The sequence below is a fragment of the Anastrepha obliqua genome, chromosome 2 (genome assembly GCF_027943255.1).
Source record: "Anastrepha obliqua isolate idAnaObli1 chromosome 2, idAnaObli1_1.0, whole genome shotgun sequence".
Lineage (NCBI taxonomy): Eukaryota > Metazoa > Arthropoda > Insecta > Diptera > Tephritidae > Anastrepha > Anastrepha obliqua.
Window position 1 is genome coordinate 2605189 of NC_072893.1, and position 23818 is coordinate 2629006.

General features: G+C 39.0%; 1 protein-coding gene across 1 annotated transcript in view; it reads left to right on the forward strand.

Moving 5' to 3' along the window:
- The window catches only part of LOC129238856 (uncharacterized), a 65098-nt gene extending 50653 nt beyond the window's left edge, over nt 1-14445 (forward strand). Inside the window, exon 2 of the mRNA XM_054874076.1 lies at nt 9274-14445. Within this exon, the coding sequence (XP_054730051.1) occupies nt 9488-13771 (4284 nt within the window). The 5' untranslated portion in view covers nt 9274-9487 and the 3' untranslated portion in view covers nt 13772-14445. The remainder of the gene's footprint in view (nt 1-9273) is intronic.
- The last annotated feature ends 9373 nt before the right edge of the window (nt 14446-23818 follow it).

Genomic DNA, 23818 nt, shown 5'->3' on the forward strand with positions numbered 1-23818 from the left:
TTGTACATTTAATGGCTTGCGCTCAGAGCTGCTGTGATAAACCGCGACCACCAAAGTGTGCATAATTTGATTTTATCCCACGTTAATCATATTCAGGCAACGGCTTCACATATAAACATACAAAGAAGTTCAAAATACAAATTACTTTGGTTACTTTGTGTCACAATTCGTTGTCAACTTAGTCGATACGTGCAACAACTTTTGTGTGTGTGTGTATTTGGGCGCTTGTGGCGTTTCCACGAATCCATTTGAAGGGTCTGTTTTTAATTAAGTCACGCTTTGAAGCTTTACGCGGAATTTGGACATGTGTGAATGTATGACTGGATTAATCGGCTCCTAGTCCTAAATGTGTCAACATAAAACGATGCGTGATTGGGAATTGTGGTTTTTAATCGATTTATTACTTTGCTGCGAATGACGTAAAAAATTGTCTAAAAGCTGCGTACATACATACGAGTATGTATGCATTTATGTGCATATGTTTGTGTGAATTGAATTCAAAAAAAGAAAATTGTCGAAAGGTGATCCGCTGCTGTTTTTAGCTTCGAAACAACTAAATATTCTGAAGAGAAAATTATTTGAAGGGTTACCTTTCATAGTTTGCACTGAATAATGGAAACATCGTAAAATAATAATGAAAATGGCTTTTTTCCAAATTCGGTACACCTCTGCTTTCGCTTGACCAATTTCCAAAACACTCTTACCACCCACAAGTGGATACCTCCAAAACGAGTTGTTTAAGGGCTTCAACAGCTTCTTTAGGTATTGAAAAACGTTGACCTCGCATTTTTTGTGATGTTCGGAAGCAAAACGAAATCATTAGGTGCCAAACCAGAGGTGTAAGGTGGATGATCTATTATATTTATCTTTTAAAGGCTTATAAACTCTCTTGTGTGAGCCGATACGTGAAAGCTCATAAAGGACTGGTGAAGAATAAATCGCCTTCGGCGGTTGGTTTTTATTAATTCTCCTAAAACTTCTGCCAAACAAATGTTTTTGTACCACTCATTGACTGTTTTAAATTCCTCTAGCGGTACTATTGCGACATGACCAGATTTTCCGAAGAAAGGTGACATTTGCTTTGAGGTGATTCTTCCGCGAACAACTTTGCTTGGATGAAGCTCGTCTTGGATCATTCACACTATCAATTGCTGTTTTGTTTGCAGCAAAAAGAGAGTATCCCTAAAACTGAAATTATCTTCTCAGCACCTTAGCAAACGAAGTCGATTCAAAACGTCGTTTGGCGTATTGTACAACGTGGCGCATTAACAACTCAAACCAAATTGAGCGGGCTATTATTGTGGAATTCAACGTGATTTAATGACTAAAATCGAAAAAAGCTTTTTCGGGTAAATGGCGACTTGAATATGTCATGACTTGACAACAATGCCACTTTTCTTCCATACACCGCTTGACATGTGCGATTTGCAATGAGTGCATATAAACGAATAGCAACAACAAATATGTATATGCGAATACATACGTATGTATCAAACAGCAAGCGGGCCTGATTTGTTGGAGCCATCGAAAAAGTATGGTAAAGGAAGAGGGGCTAGTGCAGCTTAAGTGGAATTACGGCGATGGTGATGACGATGACGAAGAAAGTGCATCTGGTCCAATGCAACTGTCAGTTAACGAATTGAGAACCAACAACAATGGCAATATGGCGACTTGAAACAGCCAAATGGACATTGGCAATCGATTCCTTTCAATATACAGATAATACGTACAAATGTACATACATGCTCATGAATGTATTAATGTGTGTATATATGGAATTGTATAATTGCACTGGCATACATATATACATACGTGTACATATATAGTATTATAGGTATACAAAAGGAATTTTACATTTGACTGATCAAGAAACTCTCGAGTTTGGTATCTGTTTACCAAAAATCTCTGTACCAAACGGCATCAGCGAAACCTGAATTTGAAAAGTTATAAAATGGGATAGAGGCAATTTTACCTACCAAGTATGCGCCCGTTTTGCAGGGCTAAGAAATTCCATATTTCTGAAAAGGGCGCTGCCTCTACAGAGTTCGGTGCCGCTCGAATAAGGAGCGTTTTAAATAAATTATTGAATGTATATACATATGCATGTAAATTTTCTGATATTGAAAAAAATAAAACTCTGTTTTTAGTTTCTTCTAAATAAATATCTTTTTACGCACATGCATATGAAGACACATATATGTATATGTACATACATGGGTTTGCATGTGTTTGCGAGTAGTAAGAATCTACCCTGGAGACAATTCTCTGCTTTTAACAAACTTTTATAGCTAACAGCGTAAATGTGCATATACAGATATTTGAATTTATATTTTATAATTATTGTCGTTAAAGGTAATTGGCAAATTACCGTACGCTTAGCAGCGCCGCCAGCCCTCGGGTTATGTGACAGTCTCGGGATAGACCGAATGCTTCTTGAGAGTCATCAACATGCGGCGCGGCGCACTGCTACGAGTATTCGATTTCGCATAGCATTTGCTGCAGCGACAATGAAAATTGTACGAAATGACATTTCGAATGCCACATACTTTAGTTATTTACCGCTTGTTTGCTACGAATGTTAATACACTTATAAGCGCGGCGTCCTGCCCCACCAACCCGCTTCCACGCGCAGCCATTCATCAGTAGGCCACATTGGGTTGTATTCAATCGAGCCACTGCAACTTGAATTCACTAATACATACTAAGCTACTACTCTCGCACTGTTGGCGCTTACATACAATTTTCAATAAAAGCAAAAGTTATAATTTATGCATCGACTGGAATTTGCGTTTGCGTCAGGGGGTACAAACTTCGATGCACTGCATTTCGCTAGCTTGAAACAACTATAATATAAAACAAAAAGCATGTGATGATGATGATACATGTCCTTTAAAGTTTTTATCATTCTCTGTCAACTCATTTTTACAGCTAAGGATTGACTGTCCAGTTGAACTAAAGGAACAATCCCCTCTCTTCAGAACTTTACGAGTGCATTGGAATACTATTCGAATTAGGTCTGCGCGTTTATTTAATTACGAGTATTCGAGTAATTAGTGGGACAACATCGAGACATACGCCACAATTAGGAGGAGGAGCTCGGCCAAACACCCAAAAAGGGTGTACGCGCCAATTATGTATACATATATATATTCGAGTAAGTTGAGTAATCTATTGCTCAGCTGATGAATTAGACTCTAAAATACAATAAAAATAACGTGGTTCCGGCAATGGATTCTGGTAGAGGACAAAAAAATATCTAAGCGTATCGGCGATTTGGAAGTTTGCGTCCGATTTTTTTTCAAAAGGGATCGAAGGGTATCAAATTTTCAACCTGTAAAACATTCTAATTGTAAATCGAAATACGAAACCACACTGAAGGACTTAAGTCTCTACACAGCAACATATTTTCTTATTTCTCAGAAGGTATCTATGTTGGGTAAGCTCGTGCCGCGGTATTTGATTCCATGCTTCCATCAACTTTTTTAGCGATTTTGCGTCAGTTACCATTATTTATCGAATTTTTCTCTTCAAAAGCTCCCAAACATGCTGCGGCGGGGTTTTTAGTTGTCTGGGTACGTAATATAAGAGCCATTCTTTCACACTTTGGCATTGTCTTGTTGGAAAATCCAACCTTGCTGAAGACCCAAACATTCTACTAATGGCTTCAAATGTTGTTCTGACATGTTTTTATATTTATATCGGTCCATAGAACTTACGATAAGGTCATTGCACTACCACCGCCGTGCTTGACAGTAGGTGACATAGTTTTCATTTCCATATTCGCATTTCTTCTCCTACATATTTTAGCCTGCCTATCAGTTTCAAATAAAGACGACTTCGATTCATCAGCAAATTAATATTTAGACTAGAAATCCATTCCCTTGCCAATATCTGTCCGCGCAAACTCAAGCCGTAGGCGACGATTTTTTCTGAAATCAGAGGCTTTTGGTGGTGTCCTGCTGAAATATCAGCTAATATTAAGATATCTTTTAGTACTACTTGGATAAATACTTTTTTCGGATGTCTCGACGATATGTTGGACCAATTTCGTAGCACTAAGTATCGGATTTTTGTCGAGCGGAGCTTAAATCTCGTTTATCTACTTGACAAGATCAGCGACCAACAACAAAATAAACAGTTACATGCATGTAATAGCAACGACGATTTATCAACTGAAATTTTCGAATAATGGTATTTTACACTTGCTTTTCAATTTTAGCTTTGCTTGAGTGAACCACATTCGATGGATATATGTAGATTTTTGTTGTTTTGACAATTATTTTGTTATAAGGCCAATGAAATAATTTTATTTTTATAAATTTATGAATAAATATGAATTCCAAAAAACTACATTAATAGTTTTTTTTTCAATTATTGCACGAGTATACGTTTTGGAAAATAAGAAAATATGCTGCTATATGTAGACTTAAGACCTCAACTGTATGTGATTCCTACATTTTGGATATGTGAGCTGTTCAGAAGTTCTATGTAAAAAGCAACGGCACACATTTTCGTATAATTTATAAAAAAGAGACTCTCAATTCCCAAAGCTCAAAACTTAACTCAAGCATAAAAAATTAATTCAAAATGAAAAATGCGCATATGTAACTCTATTGAAATTTTGTCAAGAAAATCTTTCCAATACACGCTAATGAAATGATTCGCGAAAAAATTAATTATTCATATACTTCCTTTTTGATTATCCTAAGGTTGAATTACTTGATTAATCAAAAATTTGAATTAATAGATTAATTCAATAACTTGAATTATGGATAACAAAAATTTTGGGGAATCAATTAGTCGCACAGCATTAAATTGAGTTAAAAACCGATACATTAAAATTTGGGAACCGAGTCTTTCCCTAGAAACTATTTTCCACATTGAAGTTATATAAAGTTTTATATTTATTATCCCAAAGCATGTAACAGTACTAAGCCAGTTGAATTACAATTTTAAAAATTTGCTTTGTTCAAACTTCTGCTAACTCAGCAATGGATTGAGCTCCCCTGATTTCTGTGTGTGTGCGTGGTGAGACAACTGGTTGGCAACCTATCATTCGTCGTCATTATCGTTTTAGATGCTTGACGTTTGTGTGGTGCTTTGACAAATGTCATTTGCGGCAAATTGCTTTTCAATTGTTAATGTTAATTACATTTGAAAGTCACTATGCTGGACTGAGAATTTACTCGTTTGAGCGTGCATACTCATAAATACGTACATACACGCGAATATATTTTGTTGTTGCTCATATGTATGTACATATAAAGCTTTAATAGTTGCCACTGCATTATGATTGTTTGTGTTTCTTCGTCGATACCCACTTAGATATGAACATTTATACAATTACATATAAATATTACGTAAATGTTTTAGAAAATCATTAATGTTCAAAAACAGAGTTTGTGTTTTCCCAATACGTGGTTATTGATACGAGGTGTGTTCAGAAATTAAGGTGACTTTTAATTTGACTCGAAAAATATTTATTTATTCCACAGTCTCTAGTTTTAAAGTGGTTGTAATAATAAGGAAAAATTCCTAAATAAAGATAAAGAAGAGAGAATACCAGTCTCATCAGTATCGGCATCAACTGCTCTTCAAAGTAATCCTCTATGCTCAAAGTACTGCTGATACAAGTATATCTTTTTTGGTTAGCCTTGTTGGTGTTTTTATCTTCTTATTTATGACAACTCTTCGAGCAATCATAGGTATTTTTTCAGATTTTGGCCAAAAATGTCAATAACAATTTTTTCAATAGCAGATAACTGGCGAGCACACCAAAATATGTATAACCCTTGTATCTATTAAAAACAAACTAAATATGGCACATAAATAATTGAAACTGCAAACATATCTTCAGAACATTTATACCAACTCAACAAAGCAAAAAAAAATCGAAAATAAAAATGTTTAAGTTGAAAAAATAGTCTTGAATTTATTTATGTCACGGCAGAAATTTTTGGTGTAAAACGCGATCGCAATTAAAAAAGATCTTTTAGAATGAGTATTTCGGCAGCCGCCATATCAGAAGGGTTGGTTCGTGACTACAATTCGGAAATGCGTAGTTTCGGATCTCCGTGCATAAAACATCAAAATTATAGAAAACGTTTTTTTCTAATAGCGGTCGCCCCTCGGCAGGCAATGGCAAACCTCCGAGTGTATTTCTGCCATGAAAAAGCTCCTCATAAAAATATCTGCCGTTCGGAGTTGCACATCAAGACGTACACCATATATTGCAAGAAGAGCTCGGCCAAAAACCCAAAAGTTTCTAGTTAGATAATATTTCTGTGAGTGTCAAAATTTTATTTCGTCAGAAGTGGCAACAGTTTTGGGCCATTGGTACAAAACGTGTCTTAAAACGGGTGGTAAGCAGCATATGATCATATCTGGCCACTACAGATTCTAACACAACTGATTCATCAAAAACCAGCCAATTTCGACATTAAAATTCAAGGAATAGTATGGAATAGGTTGGACATCTTAGGTAGAAGGTCGCTTTGAAGAAGCTGGCGTTTGTTAAACTATAATTTCATGGATTGGAACAAGTGACCAATTTACAATGGACTAAAAAGGATTTTTGGTTCACCACTTTGGCTGTTACCTTTTCTGAAAGAGCATTTGCCGATTAAAGTAAACCCTATTGAGTACGTAGAAGTCATTCAAAACATTAGCACCGAAGTCTTGAAGGACAAAACACTCAATGTTCACGCTTATATAAAGATGCAGTCGCTGTGAACTTAGTGGAGGACCATTTTGAAGAGTCAGTTTTGTCAAAAAAGCATTCTGTTATTTTTATCAAAAAAATATTTTTACTTGGAAGCACAGTTTGTTTTTGGGTATACTATACATATGCATGCAAAAAACTAGTTCAGTGACCATGAGTACATACAGAGCTACATTCAAATTGGCATGTAAAACGTACGCATTTACGTAGGATTTTTTTATGGAGAGACGATATTTGTTTCCTTAATTATGAAAGTTGTCTAAGTCATATATTTCTCGATTTAATGAAATGGATTTAAATAAATTAAAAAAGTATTTTCCCATTATGCGACCTTTTTATTTAGAATTGTATTCGTCTTGATGAACCGAAATTATGAAATTATGAAATTTTTTAAGAAAATGTTGTTTGGAATAGACTTAGACCACTTTCAGAATTAACTGAATGTCCTATAAATGACTTAGAGCAATAAAGAACTATGAGTTTTATTCCAATGAATAGCTTTAATGAAATTCTGAACATTTATGAATTATTTTAAAAAAGTAATCAGTTTTTATCATTTCGAGTTTTTAAGACTCTTAAAATATTTCTGAAGAACTGGAGGGATGTATGGTAGTAAGCACCTAACGCCTTTATGCTTTTCCTCCGTTACTGGTCTAGTGGTGGTGTATAATACAATTAGCTTAACATTTCCGTATATTTTTGGTCTTCCTCTTTTAGGTGAAAGATCAAAAACATGGATTTTAGAATCATTATAAGTGACATTAGAGCATATACCATACCCTACAACTCTTATTATACATTGTCTAGGAAATTATTTCCCAAAGTTCATCGAATTTGGTTCACGCTCTGAGTACTCTTATTAACATGTACCACAATTATCAACATCCACTACGTTTCCGTTAAGAATTTAGAAACTAACCTCGTGTATATAAAAGCCCTTAGGCATTTTGTAATGCTTCTCTATGAATAACAAATAATGAAAATAATCATTTTTCTCTCAATTAAAAAAAAACATGTCCGAAATATCATTTGCATATATACATATTGCTCATTTACTTCAGTAGTGGCATAATCCAGAAGCATTTTTTAAATAAGAATGCAGAAATGCTTGTGGTCATCTTTTAACAACATCTCATTAGATGCAAATATTTATGTCTTTGCTTTTACTTAGGGAGACGCACTAAATTGAAAACTTTGACTCCATTTTTCTTGACATTTTGCTTTTTGAGTTATGCCACTATTGAAGTAAATGAACGATAGTAGATATGCATTTATTTGTTTACACCTCGTCCCGTGCAATCATTTAATAGACCTCACGGTAATGTCAACTGAAGCACTTGAATGAATTTCATATGAAAACTGACGTGGAAAGACCTCCCAAAGCGATACTTACCGGAGTTCATAAACTCTGCACTTGAAGAAATACTTGACAAAAAATAACAATAATGATGTGACAATTTTGTATAGGCACTTCAACTCTCACTGATATGTGACACTCGAGACTGTAACAATAACAGAAATAGCAATCGGTCAGCAAGATGGCAACAACCTACGAACAACTGGCGCACCAACAGTCATTTCGAAGACTTGATCATAACAAAAGTGCGGCTGATGGGGTACTTGACGAAATAGAGAAAGACAACCAACCACATTTCCAAAGGTACACCAATGCGAACCGATCAAACAATGCACGAGCAGAGAACCCCATATGCATGGTGTGCTATGCTGCGTGATTGTGTATGTAAGTAGTCATGTTTGCATGTTTAAGGTGGCTGAATTCGACTTGGTTCTACGTACTTTTGTTCAATGCCAAGAAACGCAAGCTCTGAGGAACCTCATCAGTCGATATTTCGAGTTGGCGCTGTAGTGTTCGCGCAAGCATCCAGTAGCCTCGACATCTTTAAATCCCCATGTGTGTGCGTATGTGCGTGCAATATGTGGGGCATATGTTGCTGCCTGTCAAGCGCTCGAGCGAGAACGCAACATTTCCACGATTCCAGTGTCACTCCGTGTTAGCCGCAACACATACTGTGACACGCCGCTTCGAGCTCCTCACAAGCGGAACACAATGCCACTAAATTGTCGCATTGCCACAGGACACACATACATTTGTAGAAAGCGATATGCGCACTATTGTATGCTTACGTATGTGGATGTTTATACGTCACAAAATATATAAGTAGGTGTGGTGGTAGTATAGATACATACGTACGCCTCTATGCAGGAAGGTGTAAAGGTGTACAACGAGGGTTCGAGGAAGCCGCGTCCTTGCATGGCTCGTTGCGCTTGTTTACACATCACATTGTCGAATACGAAGCGTTTGAGGTTATTTTATGGACATGTTTACTCAATGACAAGGGTCCATAGCAAGCCACTTGACAGCCCTGATGCGAATTATGAACATGTACGAGTATGTGTGCGTAAGTGTGTTCGAGCTGAAGAATTGAGGAGATGTTGAGTGTGTAATTTGTGGCAGAATCAGTTTTTAATATGAATGTAATTTAAAGTTTTATTCCAATTCAACACTTGATTGCTCTTTTTTTCTCTTTCAGATTCTATCAGCAACACATTTTGAGTTGGTTGTGGGTAGTGTCGGGATCGCCATGCGGTATCCATGCACTCGAGAGTGTACGATTAGTATTCATTACAACAATAACTGCTTTTCCAGTAAGATCAATAATGTCAGCAAGAACGTAGAGCGAGTACTTCTAGTCTTACCTACTGCAACCACTGCAATAACGCTAATCTGCGCAAAACGGCGGCTTAATGAATATTAATCAGGAAAAGTCCAGTAACGGATTCCAGCAGCGACATCCAGCACAGCAATATCCGCAAGCACAACACTATCCGCTCCCACTACCGGCAACACTGCAGTCAGCGTCTGCTGCTGCCGCCGCCGCCATTGCCACTGGTCCACATTCGCTCTCGACGAGCTCACAGCTGCAAGACCTCGAGCTTGAATATCTGAAGAAGGCGCACGCTCACGCTCAAGCTCATGCGCAAGCACAGGCCGCCGCACTGGTCTACAGCTACGAGCGCCAACAGCTACAACATCAGCACCACCAACAACAATTGCAGCAGCAACAACAAGCGCTTGTGCGGCGCTCAAGCTCCGATCACGAACTGTCCAACAAACGGAACGCCCATCATCATCAGCTTAATACAACAACCACCTCCACAGCGTCAATGGTTATGTCACCGAGTCGCCGTCCGTCGCCACCCCGCGCAGCAGCTCATCCCATGAATATGCATCTGAGTTCATTGGCCCATGCGCAGATGCAACTTCAATCCCAATTGCATCAGAAGCTTTCGGCAGCGGCCTCGGTTGGGAACAGTTTGACACCGCCAAATCATTTAAGCAATTATTTTCGCAATCAGGCTTCTCCAGCTTGTGGTCTACCCCCACCACCGCCACCTCCAGCAACATCCAACTCTAGCTCTAGCACAATAAGCACGCAACAACAGCATTCACCAGCCAGTTCGTCTTCCACCAGCGCGAGTACACCTGGTGGAAATATTCAGCAGACTGTAAATATGAGCTCATCTCACAACCCGCATAATCCACTTAGCCACTTGCAAAGCATGCAACCTTTCGATTTTCGCAAAATAAGTTCTGCGGCGTTTGGTACTTTGCCACCTCTGCCACCAGCGCGGATGAGTCCAAATGAGCTGGCGCATCATCAGCACCTGCAGCAGCAGGCAGCGCAGCAAGCGGCAATGCTAGCCCAAGCGCGCCGACGTATCAACGAAGCTTCCACTCCATCCGAGAAGAACGCGGCAGTCGCTGCAGCTGCGGCTGCTGCAGCCCAAAGCAACCAGTTCTTCAACGCGATGGCTATGTCGGGACATCCGCTGCCATTTCCTCTACCGCCACCTCCACCACCACCGCCCACGCTCGGCCCACCCGGCACTTCCCCTACGGGTGTACCAACAGCATCCAGCTTACCTCCGGGCCTGACTAGTAATCAAGTAGCGGCGATAGCTGCAGCGGCTGCAGCTTCTGGTAATCCGATGCCCCACAGTCTCCTGGCGTCACACTTTCCCACAATCAATCATAACCTTAACATAGGGAAGCAAGCTATAAGATCGAAATCCCCAGAAACTGAAGAGACAAAGCTTTCTATACATCAGACCGAAAGTGGAAATATGGGACACTTACGCGAAGGGGCAGGCTCATTGCACGCGCAACACCCACCTTCCCATCGCCTCCATCATCACTCGGTTTCTCCACCCACTTCCATTGGCTCTACAGCCATCTCTAATTCATACCAAAGTCAGCATCATGAATCTCGTCAATCGCGATCAAGTCACATGGATCATTCATCTTCTCATTCCTCGCAGCGACTTACGCGATTTTCCGCTGGTGTAAGCTTGCGCCCCGGACGGAAATCTCATTCGCCGGGCAAGCGTCAATGGGGCACTTTACCAGCTAATTTGGGCACACAGTTCATTAATCCGGTCACAGGCAAAAAACGCGTACAATGCAACGTCTGCTTAAAGACATTTTGTGACAAAGGTGCGCTGAAAATCCATTTTTCCGCGGTACATTTGCGAGAGATGCATAAATGCACAGTAGATGGCTGTAGTATGATGTTCAGTTCTCGCCGATCTAGGAATCGCCACAGTGCCAATCCGAATCCAAAGCTACATTCTCCACACCTCAGGCGTAAAATATCACCCCACGACGGGCGCACAGCTCAACCTCATCCTTTGCTTTTACAACCACCGAACGGGCTAATGGCGGGTCTCAATCCATTTGGTAGTTTTCCGCTACTCACACCACCGCCCGATATGAGACACCATCAAATGACTAGTATGCACGATATTAAACATGGATCAGCTGACTTCATGCACCGTTCATACATGGACAGCGCCATGCTTGGGCGTTATGACACACGCTCTCGTCATCGACAAGGCAGTGAAGGTCATTTGGAAGATGATGAAGACGATAGCATATTAGATGGTGGTATTCATATAGGGGACGATGACGACGATGATGACGATGATGATGACGAAGGAGAGGGTATTGTGGTGGTGGGGGATGAAGGTGACAGTATTTTAGAGAAAACTAATTCAGAAGACTACAATACTGATGGTGGCGGAGACGAAGCTTCCGACATAGGAGACAACAGCCACGATATGGATCTCACTACACCTACGACTGACTACAAGCATACCAAAGAACCATCTTCCAATAAGGTACCGAGCGGTGACTGCGATGTCGAGTCGGGTGTGGCTGACCAGCATAGCAGCGAAAGTAACGACGATTCACTGAGTGTAACCGATTCGTTCAGCATGCGAGGTGATTTCGAAAGTTCTACCTTTCCAGGCGTGGGTAGTGGAGGCAGCAGTAGTACTGCAAACACCCCTGGCTCCACATCGAACAAACGCAAACGAAAAAGTCAGAACCCAGTTCGATGTACCGTGCAATCGGATGAAAACTCCTGTGATAACTCCAACGAATACGATGTAGCCGCCGATTTGTCGCTGAAAAAATCAGTTCCAAAAGCGAGTTCTGAGGCTGAGGATAACGAAACAAAGGGTGACGATTCTCAAGATAATGCATCTTTAGATTTGTCCAAACGAACTCGAAAATCCGAGAGTCCAGGACCAACGGTGGCTATTGCGAATACCACCGAGAGTACAAAAGTTCTTCCGTCACCACCGCTGACACCATCAACTTCAACTAGTGAACCCACGGCTTTGGCACGCTCACATTTATTTTCCAACACACAACTTAAATCAGAACCGATTGACGAAGAATATGAACGACAACAAGATCTGCAGAATGGATCTGACACAAGCCAACCACAAGAGCAGGAACACTCATTAGACTTATCCGCCACACACAGAAGAAAGTCAGAATATTTGATGGACACAGGTACTTTGAATGCCACTTCTCCAGGTGATAGTGAAAAACCACTGGCTTCGATCAAACAGGAACTCGTCGAAGAACACCCTCTTGAATCAGAAACAAAGATAAATCCAGACGAAAACGAAAATAAATTATTAAGGATAAAAAGTGAGCTGGTAGAAGATGAGAGCAAATTAGAATGTCCAATCAAAAATAATAATAACAACATCGTTCCGTCAAATGATGCAACAAAGTGTAGAGACAAGCCCGACATTCCAATGGTGCCGGTTGAGTCTCTCCCACAGCAAACCAGCGATGAAACCAATGGAGATTTTTTGTCTGAAGAAGCTGAAGTGCCCATCGACAAAGATAACCCGCTTAAATGCACGGCTTGTGGGGAGGTATTCCAGAATCACTTCCATTTAAAAACCCACTACCAAAATGTCCACTTGAAACTGCACCACAAATGCAATATTGACGGTTGCAATGCTGCCTTTCCTTCGAAACGAAGCCGGGACCGTCACAGCTCCAATCTTAATTTGCATCGCAAATTGTTATCAACGGGCGACAATCACCATCACGACAACTTAGCCGAACATATGGCAGTGAACAATAACAAAGGTTTCGGCAGTACTACCAATCCAGCCTGTGGTATACCGAATTCAATTCAAGCCGAATTTTTGGCTCGACTCTATGCCGGTTCTCACGGTTTGCCACCACTCAGCTTTGACGCACTGAAATCACATTTGCCGACGGTAATGCCGCACGCTCAAAATTTCCCAGACACAGCTTTTATGGCTGATCCGCGTCTACTCCTAAATCACCCAACTAATCCATTGCTCTTCCCTGGACTAACGGGGCTTCCAGGCTTCACGCATTTGGCACCTCATCTACTGGCTGCGCCCTTCAATGGCCTTAATCCATTCTGTCGACGCCCATCATCCGATTCCCACTCACCACACTCCACACCACCACCAACTGTAGCGCGTTCACCGCGCTGTTCTCCACACAGCGGAGGACCACCACATCCAAAAACCTTATCCGAACGATCCTACCAAGGCTCACCGACTGACTGCGATTTCAGCGCAGAATCACCGGCGGGGTCCGAAAAGGCGAACGCGATACCAATAAGTGCAAACGCATCACATTTGCACCAACCACCGCCGCAACGTCAGACGCCCGAAAGGATCTCATGACCATATGCAACGCGCTACGCGGAAATGATGGCTTACCGACACTGATACAGTCGACGATGTGAGTGGCCCAGCGGGGGAGTCGAGGAATGACAGAGTCGTCGATGCGTCCAATGTATTGAGGTGCAATATTGTATACTAGTGATCAAACATACAAACACACACAAACCCATATGTACACAAAAAAAAACTGGCTCACGCGACGAGAAAAGCTCATTAACTTATTATACAAGTATTGTGTATGTGAGAGTAAATTTTAATTTAGCAAATAGCGAGTATTGTACTGTAGTTTTAGAGCGAAAGAGATAGTTGCGTTTATCGGCCACAATCGCATGTATATTACCAAAAGTGGTGGCAAATATAAATAATGAAATTATGAAATCGTGTATTAACAATTTAAGAGTTTAGAACGAAACAACATATGATAGATATAAAGTATTAAGGGAGTAGTACTCAATATTAATATTCGATTTCGCGTAGAAAAATTGATGATAAAGTATTCTGGACCGTAAGGTGTGTATGTGAATGTGTGTGCAATAGCAGGAAAGGCGGCGAGAATTTTAATTTATTTTTGGTTATTGAAGTGAAAATTTGTAGGTTTGGTCTGAAGGCTTCTAATAAATTCTACACAAATTGAATGTAAGCCTTTTTTAATTAAAAAAAAGAAGAAAGATACTTAAAAGCATCCAAAATAATTCATATACATATGTATATACATATATATACTTATATATGTATTGTATTTTTTTCCTTGTTCACTCCACTCGGGAGCATAGGGCCTCAACAATACTCAGTCTTGCGTTGGTTTCGTTAATCTATTTTGTTTTCTAACAGAGTAGGTGATTAGCCTGCCGCTATCAGTCCTAAGTAGTGGGAATACCCACCTGTCGTTGCTTATAATACGTTCACATATAAGTAGATGATCTACTTTTCCGCGCTTAACTCAAAATCCGTAGTAAAAAACGCGATTTCCCATACAAAATTTCTTTCCCAAAATCTGAGATTATAAAATAATCGTAGATAATAACGATACCTTTTGACATACAGCCGTGTGTTTTCTGTGTTATCGATAATTATTATTGCGAATGTAAGAAGAAACATCAAAATAAAAACTAAATGAAATGAAATAAACATAGTTCTAATACAATTTTTATTAAATATTATTAATTATGAATTCATTTTACAGAAAAAGAAAGAGTGTCCATAAAGGTTTTGTCGTCTTATTACTTACTATAAAATGTAATATCGAATTTCCCATGCGCATTGCTGCCATAATTTTTTGCAATCTCAGTAAACGTCGCATACGGATTTCCTCCAACTTTTTTTATTAGCAGCCAATTGCGAAATTAAATTAGCTATTCCTTCTCCTTGTATTTCCTTCATATCCTTAATAATAATTAAAGAAACCAAAAACACCGAAATATTCCACCAAAATAATTTCTATGAAGAAAAACCTCTCAAAGCAGTATTGACAGCTGATTGCAGATTTTGCAGGTAATTTTTCATATGTGAACGGGTGCATTAATTTGGTGGATTTATAGGTGACTAATGCATATGTGAACGTATTATTAGAAACAACGCCTTCTTACTGATTGAAGCGCCATCTGTGTGTCACATTTTTCTGGCAGAAGGATCACACAGGTGGTTGAGGACTTCGCTAAATTTGGTGTGTCTGCGCTATTACCGCGATTTCCCGCTTCCTCTTGCTGGCGGCACTGATGCAACGTGTTACACTGTAACTTTTTCTTTGGATTTTTTGCTTGTTTTAGCAGGAGTAAAGATTGGAAGGATACGGTTGTTGGGGTTCAGGAATATTGTTTTTTTGGCTTGGTAGGCTGGTGAATTTGCGCTATATATTTATATATACGATCCTGTAACTCCTAGTTGGGATGTCTAAAAATAATTCATATTCCACGATATTTCGTTTATCTTCCTTACTGAAATCGATGAGATAAAAACCAAATATTAATTGATCAACTTTTTTACAGGGCCGTAAGTGTTTTTAATGTCCATCTTTTTTTATAGACTCCAGAGGTGCAATTCGTTAGACGCAACCATTTAAAAGTACAATTAGATATTTAATATTTTTACAGCAAAGAATTTCTAAAAAACGAAGGCCCGTTTCGGCCCGTTTTAGTCCGTTTCGCTAACGAAAGTCAGCTAAGAAATTCACCAGCCAAAAACCAATTAGACCTAACTAGAATAAGTTAAGATTCCTATAGGTTTCAGTGTGGTGAATTTCCTAGTCGAACTATTAAGAATCGGTTATGGCCTCGGGTGACGGTCAAGCATTGTTTGACAAGAACTTTATATGTGTGCGTGTCGGCTGATTGACGCTAATATCTAAAATTTTTGATTTTCATCATTCAAAAGCCGACAACAAGTATGTGTGAAACGACGACACCCGACTGCACTAACACACACAAAGCTCAGTCAAGCATGCTGGACCGTCTCCCGAGGCCATTACGATTCCAATTGGTTGCGGTGAGGTGAATTTCTTAGCCGAGTTTTATTAGCGATGAACTGCACCTTCGTGTCTTTCTGTTGTGCCAATTTTGAAAGTGATCTAAACATCTAAAGGCTAGTACTAATTTCACGGCCAGTAACATGCATTTGGCTTGCCGTGAAATGTTGTTAGAAACATTGATTGCCAAATGATAAGAAGCGTAAATTTTATGAGCATCGCCCCAGAAGTAATTGACAAATTTCGTTAAGAAAAGATTTTAAACAAATTAATGCACTTTGCGAAGACTTTTCACTTAAAAATGCGAACGAACCGTCAGTTTTCGCTCAATTTTAAATGAGATGTGCATTTCAAATAGGCGTGAAGAAATGTTGCCTGCATCATGTTGCTGGCGTCATGTTGCGCGGTGTTTTCACAGCGTAAACTGAGTACTACTTTGTCGAGAGATACATTCAAAATTTGAGGCATATTTCAGAGCAATGCAATTTGTATGGATTTATACAGCCATAAAACACGTGGAACGCAAACTTAGTACTATGCTTAAGCAAAATCAAGATTGTTTATTAACCATTTCATATCAAATTACCTTAATCCTATTATTTTCACTAACATTTTTGCATAGTTGGTGGGAATGAAGCTGTGGACACTGTTTCAGGAAATCGGTTCTTGTAAATATGAAAATGGCTTAAGTTTAAAAAAGGCCAACATAGCTAATTAGTTATAGCAGTCAGCCAATACTGATAAAGACACGGTGGCAACTCCTCTTCTAACTGAAAGCGAATAACCTAAATAACTAGATTGTGTGAGGTACTTTGTTGTGGTATGGAATTTATTCAGTATCCTTTTAAAGAGGTCTTGATCGCATGAAAAATGTACGCATTAGTTTCCTATAAAACTTATAATTAATTTTGACTGCGTTTCTTTATTAAATTTGTGTTTTTATAAAGTTATTCTTCTATTGCTCTCAATTATTTGTATTTTATGTTGATAATTTAGCTGGTTTTGAAAATGGTCTGAGTCATTTAAAGCTGAAAACAAGCAATTTTGTGCTAGATTAGTACAGAACTTACATTTTATGATATATTTTCATTATTCTAATCATCGCTCTAATGAAAACCATTAGTTATCTCGTAACAGATCACTTTCAAAATATTGGCGCATTCTTCTTCTAATTATACTGTTCAAATTTAGACCTGATTATATTTATTCAGACCTATTTATAGTTTCTTTTCGACTTCAATATTTTCGTTGCGTTTCGGTATTAGCAACGGTAAGCGTGCTTTTAGTAAAATAGACAAAATATCAAAAGCAATCCCCTCCCTCTAGGAAGACGTCCTATGAACACAATTGGGCCAGTTTTCGATTTTCTAATAAAATCTCGCTGCTTTTTTCGGTTGAGGTGTATGTGTGCACACCAATACATGCATATTTTGTGTATTTAAAAATTAAATTTTGTATTTCTAGAACCAGAAGATATTTGCAATAATTATTTGTACTACAAGCTTTCTTAATAAATATAAATAAATATCTGAACATATACATGTGTGTGTATGTATACGTTTATAAGTTGTTCTTATTTAATATTTTAATTGAAAATTCATTTTTAATAAAGAATGGAGTTATGACAAAATAACGCTAAGCTCTAGTTAAAAATTATGTTCTACATAAAATACTGTATCTAGCGTAAGTGTAATATATTGACCATTAGAAAATATTAAATTTTATGCAATAAAATCTTTAATGAAATAATAACTTTTTTGGTTTCGCTTTTGGACTTGAAATTAAGAATTATACTTGGTAAATACAGGTTTGTATTTAATTCAATACCGATTTATACTCGTCTTTCTGCATATTTAGTAGACAACTTCTCAGAAAGTCAACTCTTTTAGTTCACAATTCAAATTTATTTATTCCTTTATTATGATAAATTCACTCGGCTCTCGTTAAGGAAATTACGATAAAATATTTTGGAGTACACTTACACGCATGCGAGTTCAACGAATACCTTTAACAATGATTTTTTACTACCCAAAGGAAGACCAACTTCGATGCCATTCAATTCCGATATTTTTTACTCGATAGTTTTAAACCGAAATTTTCAATAAACCTGATAACCCTGTTAATCGATCTAAAGATTATAATCGTAAATGGCAAAAAAAATACAGCAGCTCCCCTGGCTACACTTTTTCGAACAGAAGCTTCGATTTGCTTTATTGTCCAAACAGTCGCCTCATTCATTTCATATTCTTTTGCTACGGATGTTGAGCCTTGTCCAGATTCTGGTTTGTCTAAAATTAAAATTTTTTTTCCAAACAGTTTGTTTACCTTTCCTTGGATTTTCTTTTTGTCGGCATTATAGGGCTCTAAGGAAGTTGAAGCACTATTACGAAACAAATTGTCTTTTTTCACCTGTTGTTAGAATTCCATAAGAAGTTTTTCTTCTTCACAGACAAAGCCACCACCTTAAGGTTTTCCAATAAGAGGTGTTATTTTGACACTCGAAAAAAAAGCTATTTTTTAATATAAATGGTCGGACGTTCATTTCATTATTAAGAGGAAGGTATGCCGTTAGTAGTCGAAAATAACATCAGGCAAATGACCACCACAACCACGCTTAAAGGGCAATCTCCTCTTCATGAAATTTTCCATAACCGAATTGCAAAGTGGCTGCTCTATGTCCTCGATAGCCTCACGAATTCCATCTTTGAGGTCTTGAATCGACCCTGGACTGTTGGCGTAATTGGCACGTGGCCTGAAAGAAAAAAGTCACAAGGTTTTAAATCTCAAGATCAAGCATCCCACGCACGTACCCACCGCTACTGGACCAGCTGACGGTTGGTTTCGTCATCCATTGGATGACGCTTCGTTCATGAAAATCGGGTGCAAAACAAAGGCCGATGCGCCCCACATAAAATTTTTGACGAACGTGATGGGCGTTTAATTGTTCGAAAAATAAAAGAAAAATCAATGCTATCGGCTCCAAAACTGTTAATCGAAAATCAGCAGGAAGTTGACAAATTTGCATTTTGCGTCGAAACAGTGCGACGGGTACTACGTGAAAAGGACTTTAATGGTCGAGTAGCGCGAAAGAAGCCATTCATAGATAAAAAAATCAATTGAGTCGAGTTGACTTCGCCGGAGAGATGGTATGTCTTACGTCTGGCGGAAACCTAACACAGAGCTCCACAAAAGCAACATAAAACCGACTGTGAAACAAGGTGGTGGCAGTGTAATGGTATGGGCATGTATGTCAGCAGCCGGTGTAGGATATTTAGTGTTTGTGGAGGGTATTATGGACAAAACAATGTACCTCAATATTCTAAAAGATAATCTACTCCAAAGTGCTGCGAAACTTGGAATACCTCAAGATTTCCGTTTCTACCAGGACAATGACCCTACACAAAAGGCGGCAATCGTGCAGACATGGCTCATATGGAACTGGCCAAATTTCATGCAGCCACCGGCTCAATCACCTGACATGAACGTCATCGTGAATTTATGGTCATTATTGGTAACAAAAATCCGCACACATCACATAAGCAATAGAGATCAGATCAAAAACCGTAATTTTGGAGAAGTGGAACAAAATCGGACCGGAAGTAACGAAACAGCTAGTGGAGTCAATGCCAGAAAGTTTAATAAAGCCAAAGGATACCACACAAAGTATTGAATCATTTTTAAATCATTAGTTTAATAAAATTTTGAGCTGTTCTGTGTTTTTGTTTTTTATATTTTTTATGTAAAGCTTAAAAAAATATATGAACTTCCTTTTTATACTGCGATTGCCTATAAATTATTTCATTTTTAAATTTTTTCAAGTTTGCCTGCATGAAATAATCTGTGAGTCACTGTATGTATGATGAAAATCAATTCACCAAAGTCTTTTATAATTAATAATTAGTTCAATCAAATCAGTATTCCAAATCTTAAGCAAGTTGGCAGAAAAATTACCAAACTGCGTTCGTGCTAAAATTCACTCGTTCAATGCTAATTTTCACTTAAAATTGCGGTACACCAAAAATATCTCAAAAGATCAAAAGTCAGCGGAGGACTGAGTGGTGTCATGCAACATTGAGTAGGTTATAACATAAAGTCACAACAACTCAATGTGTGGCAAACGGTCTTACGGATGCTTACTGCGACTTAGCCAGTGAATCAATGAGAACAGAACTAAACGTGTCAATAATCCAATCCACATGTTTGCGCACAAGACAATTTGGGAATTCCCCTATTTCTATCCGCTGTTTTCAATTGTTTACCATTCTAGACTGTACAGACCTTAATACCCAATGGCGCCACTTTACCGATTTAAATTGCACCTGGTGTCTGGTGATGCCAATCCTGAAATGGAATTGTGGAGGTATAATCCGGATGCTAATTGTAGCGCTAATAACATCCATATGGGCAAAAATAATGACATAAGCGTGGGCCTTATTTCTTGTTTGTATTGAGAGCTACTACATCTATGGAGGTGAAATTTCGAATTCAAGAAGTCCTAAACTTAGATTTTTTAAACTTGAGTCGTTGTTCTTTTAGTCTGATTAAAATCTTAAAATTGTACCTACAGTAACTCACATATGGTAAGTATAATATGATTAAATAAATCTTTAGCTTTTATATTTTTTTATAGTTAATTTATTATTATTTTTAGTCAAAATGAACGAATTTGAAGTCCGTTTTTTTATTAAAATCTTATTTTAGCTTGTGCAAGCATTTTAGCATTTACGCTTAAACTTTTCAAATGAATATTTTTTTTGTATTGGATATTAATTATTTTTTATTTTTTTTTTATTTTTGGTTGTGGTACTCAAAAATATAAATTTTTGTATTTGAATTGGGTGAATAAATGTTACATTTTATACAAACTGCCTGAGTTTCAGACGTAACGAACATCATTTGTTGGAAAATAGGTTCTCTTCGAGATCGATCGCTCTAATACAGGAGATGCCGAATGTGATGATGGGCGACCACGATCAGGGGACTGGAGAGAACCAAAGAAGCACATAGATTCAATGACTTCAATACGAAAGGCAGGCGGTTGAAAGTGTCTGTCTTCTTTATGTAGGCGGTGATATAAAATATACGCATTTCCCATTGCCATATCCAATATATGGTAAAATGTACGATTTGTTTCCCTTCTGGTCCCCATGCGGCCGTCCATTAAATCCACGCTGACCATGTAGCGATTATGTTCTTTTATAGCATTTGTGCAATCTATATCGATTGAGTATCTGTATTTCGAGACAAGAATTGTTGAATACCAACGAAGAAGATACCAAACGCGCTATTCTTGTGTCGCGCCACAGAACATTAGAGATGTCAACACCGAAAGCTGCCACGCAAAGCATTTTTTGTAGCAAGTGCAGCATCAGAAGACACCTTGCAGTTTGGCACACGGTTGACTCGCACATTCCGCAAACTGTAAATAACGCGGCTCCAAAGGTAGACAACCAAGGCCAGCGAAGTGTAATATAAGATTGAAGCGAAAATAGATATAAGATTGACGTTGCCCAGAACATTTTGAAAAAGTCTTACAACGACATTTGATGCAGCGCCAAGGTCAGGAGTATCTATGACGTGATCCCCAGCGCCAGTATAGCGGAGAGGTCGCGGGAGCCCAAAAAAAAGCTGGATTGATGAGGTCACAGCCGACTTGCGGAAAATGGGAATTAGAAACCGGAAAGGCGTAGCAGATGATCGATCGGAGTGAAGAACTGTAGTTGTGGAAGCAATGGTTTGCACAAGACTGAGTCAATTTCAAAAGCATATGAGGTTTAGCTGGCACATATTGGCGGGTCGGATTGCCTTGCATTTTTATCGAACACATTTGCTCATCAACCCACAGTCTTTGATGCATGGACAATTTGAAATATTTCATTAAAGTGCTTGATGAGTGGTCTCACATTAAATAATCGATCATAACCCGGCTGATCTTTGGGAATGGCCAAATAATTATCATTAAACATGTAGTCGTTTACGAAGTTAATTAAATCTCTTTCGGGTCATCGAACTCCCTATTTTTTCAAAAGAATTTTTTCCCCAATACGAACGACCATTTAGATACCGGTACGCGGTCCATCTGTTACGAACCGCGTTTCGACCTCTTTTTGGCGAGCATAAAAGTTCATTTGCATATATGAGGTTTTCAAACAAGTGGGAGATTACTAAACCCGTACAGTTAGAAACTCATATGTCCAGAACTATAATATTTGAAGCAATCAAAAGGCGTTCTCAATACTTTGAATCCTGCTGGCATTTCCTTGTGGCCTTGGAGCATGAGCACTTTTGCATGTAGACGCAAATGCTTGTTAATTCAATTGAGTTACCAACAAAAACACCACCCGTTGAAACAGCAGGTTCGCCATCCTCAAATCCAACCAAGGTGGGAGGTTTATGTCGGCGTTTGCTTGATTGAGACCGAAGAGCAACAGAATCACCAGATGAAGTTGGATCAATTGGATCGGAAGCGGTTGCAGTTTTTTCCTCTGATGCAGTTGAATTTGCATGTGTTTCAAAAACATTTTTATTTTTATCGGGACAACTAGCAAGTGCAGCACTCAGACATTTATTCAGTCCATTGTACTACACTTGGAATCCCTTTTAATTTTCTTTAAATCTACCCAATCTCCAAAGAAATCTGAGTAGATGCAGACGCACAGGAAATGGTCCGCCGTCTCATCCTCCTCTTCACAAGCTGGGCAAAGTACACTGAAAGTGGCCCGTCACCAGTCCAACCAGCCGTCTGCACACCTTTCTGATTAATGACAGGAGGGTTTGCGACAGTCCATCGGACATGACAGGTAACATCAGTTTAGTCCACTTACAGCCGCTCTCAGCCTGCTAAGCTCGGTTGTGCGTTGTAGTAACCCATTTGCTAACCGTGGCTTTGATGGCCGCAAAAGGGAGTGGCAAAACGGGTTCTGGGCCAAAAAAGGAGCTAAGGAGCCAGAGGTCTCGTTACCCACGTGTCCCGGGACCTTAGCCTGGAGTTGCAAGACTCGACCACCCTGATTTGGTTGGGGGCTGTCTAAGGTCATGAGCGCAGCTTGGCTGTCGCTGCAGACATATATAGATATGCCTCTCCATCGGTTTTCCACAACAAAGTTCATCGCTTCTTGAACTGCATACACCTCCGCAAGAGAAAAGTGCAGTTTTGTCCTGCTGGATTCCACCTAGACCCCAGAGCCGGAGCCATGCTCGGTCATGGAGTCATCCGTGAAAATGCGAAAACAGTGTTTGCTGAGATCATTTTCAGAGTTTGACCACAACTGAGCCTCTGGCAGCACTACACTGTATCTCTTTTCAAGTACGGCATGGGAATCATTGGAACGAAGTCCATGCCGTCTCAAAAACATCGAGGATGCTCAAATTTATTACAATTATTAATGTATCTGTCGAATTGAGGCATTTGTTGATGTCCATATCAAAAATTGAGTAATTTTCAGTCTCTTCGTCGTCGTCATCGGATTCGCTTTCTTCTTCACTTGCTGTATTTTTGCCATCGGTTGGAATTTCATTCATCATCGCCAACATCTCTTCCACAGATAGACCGCTAATTTTTGTAGCGACATTTCTAAGAAAAACAA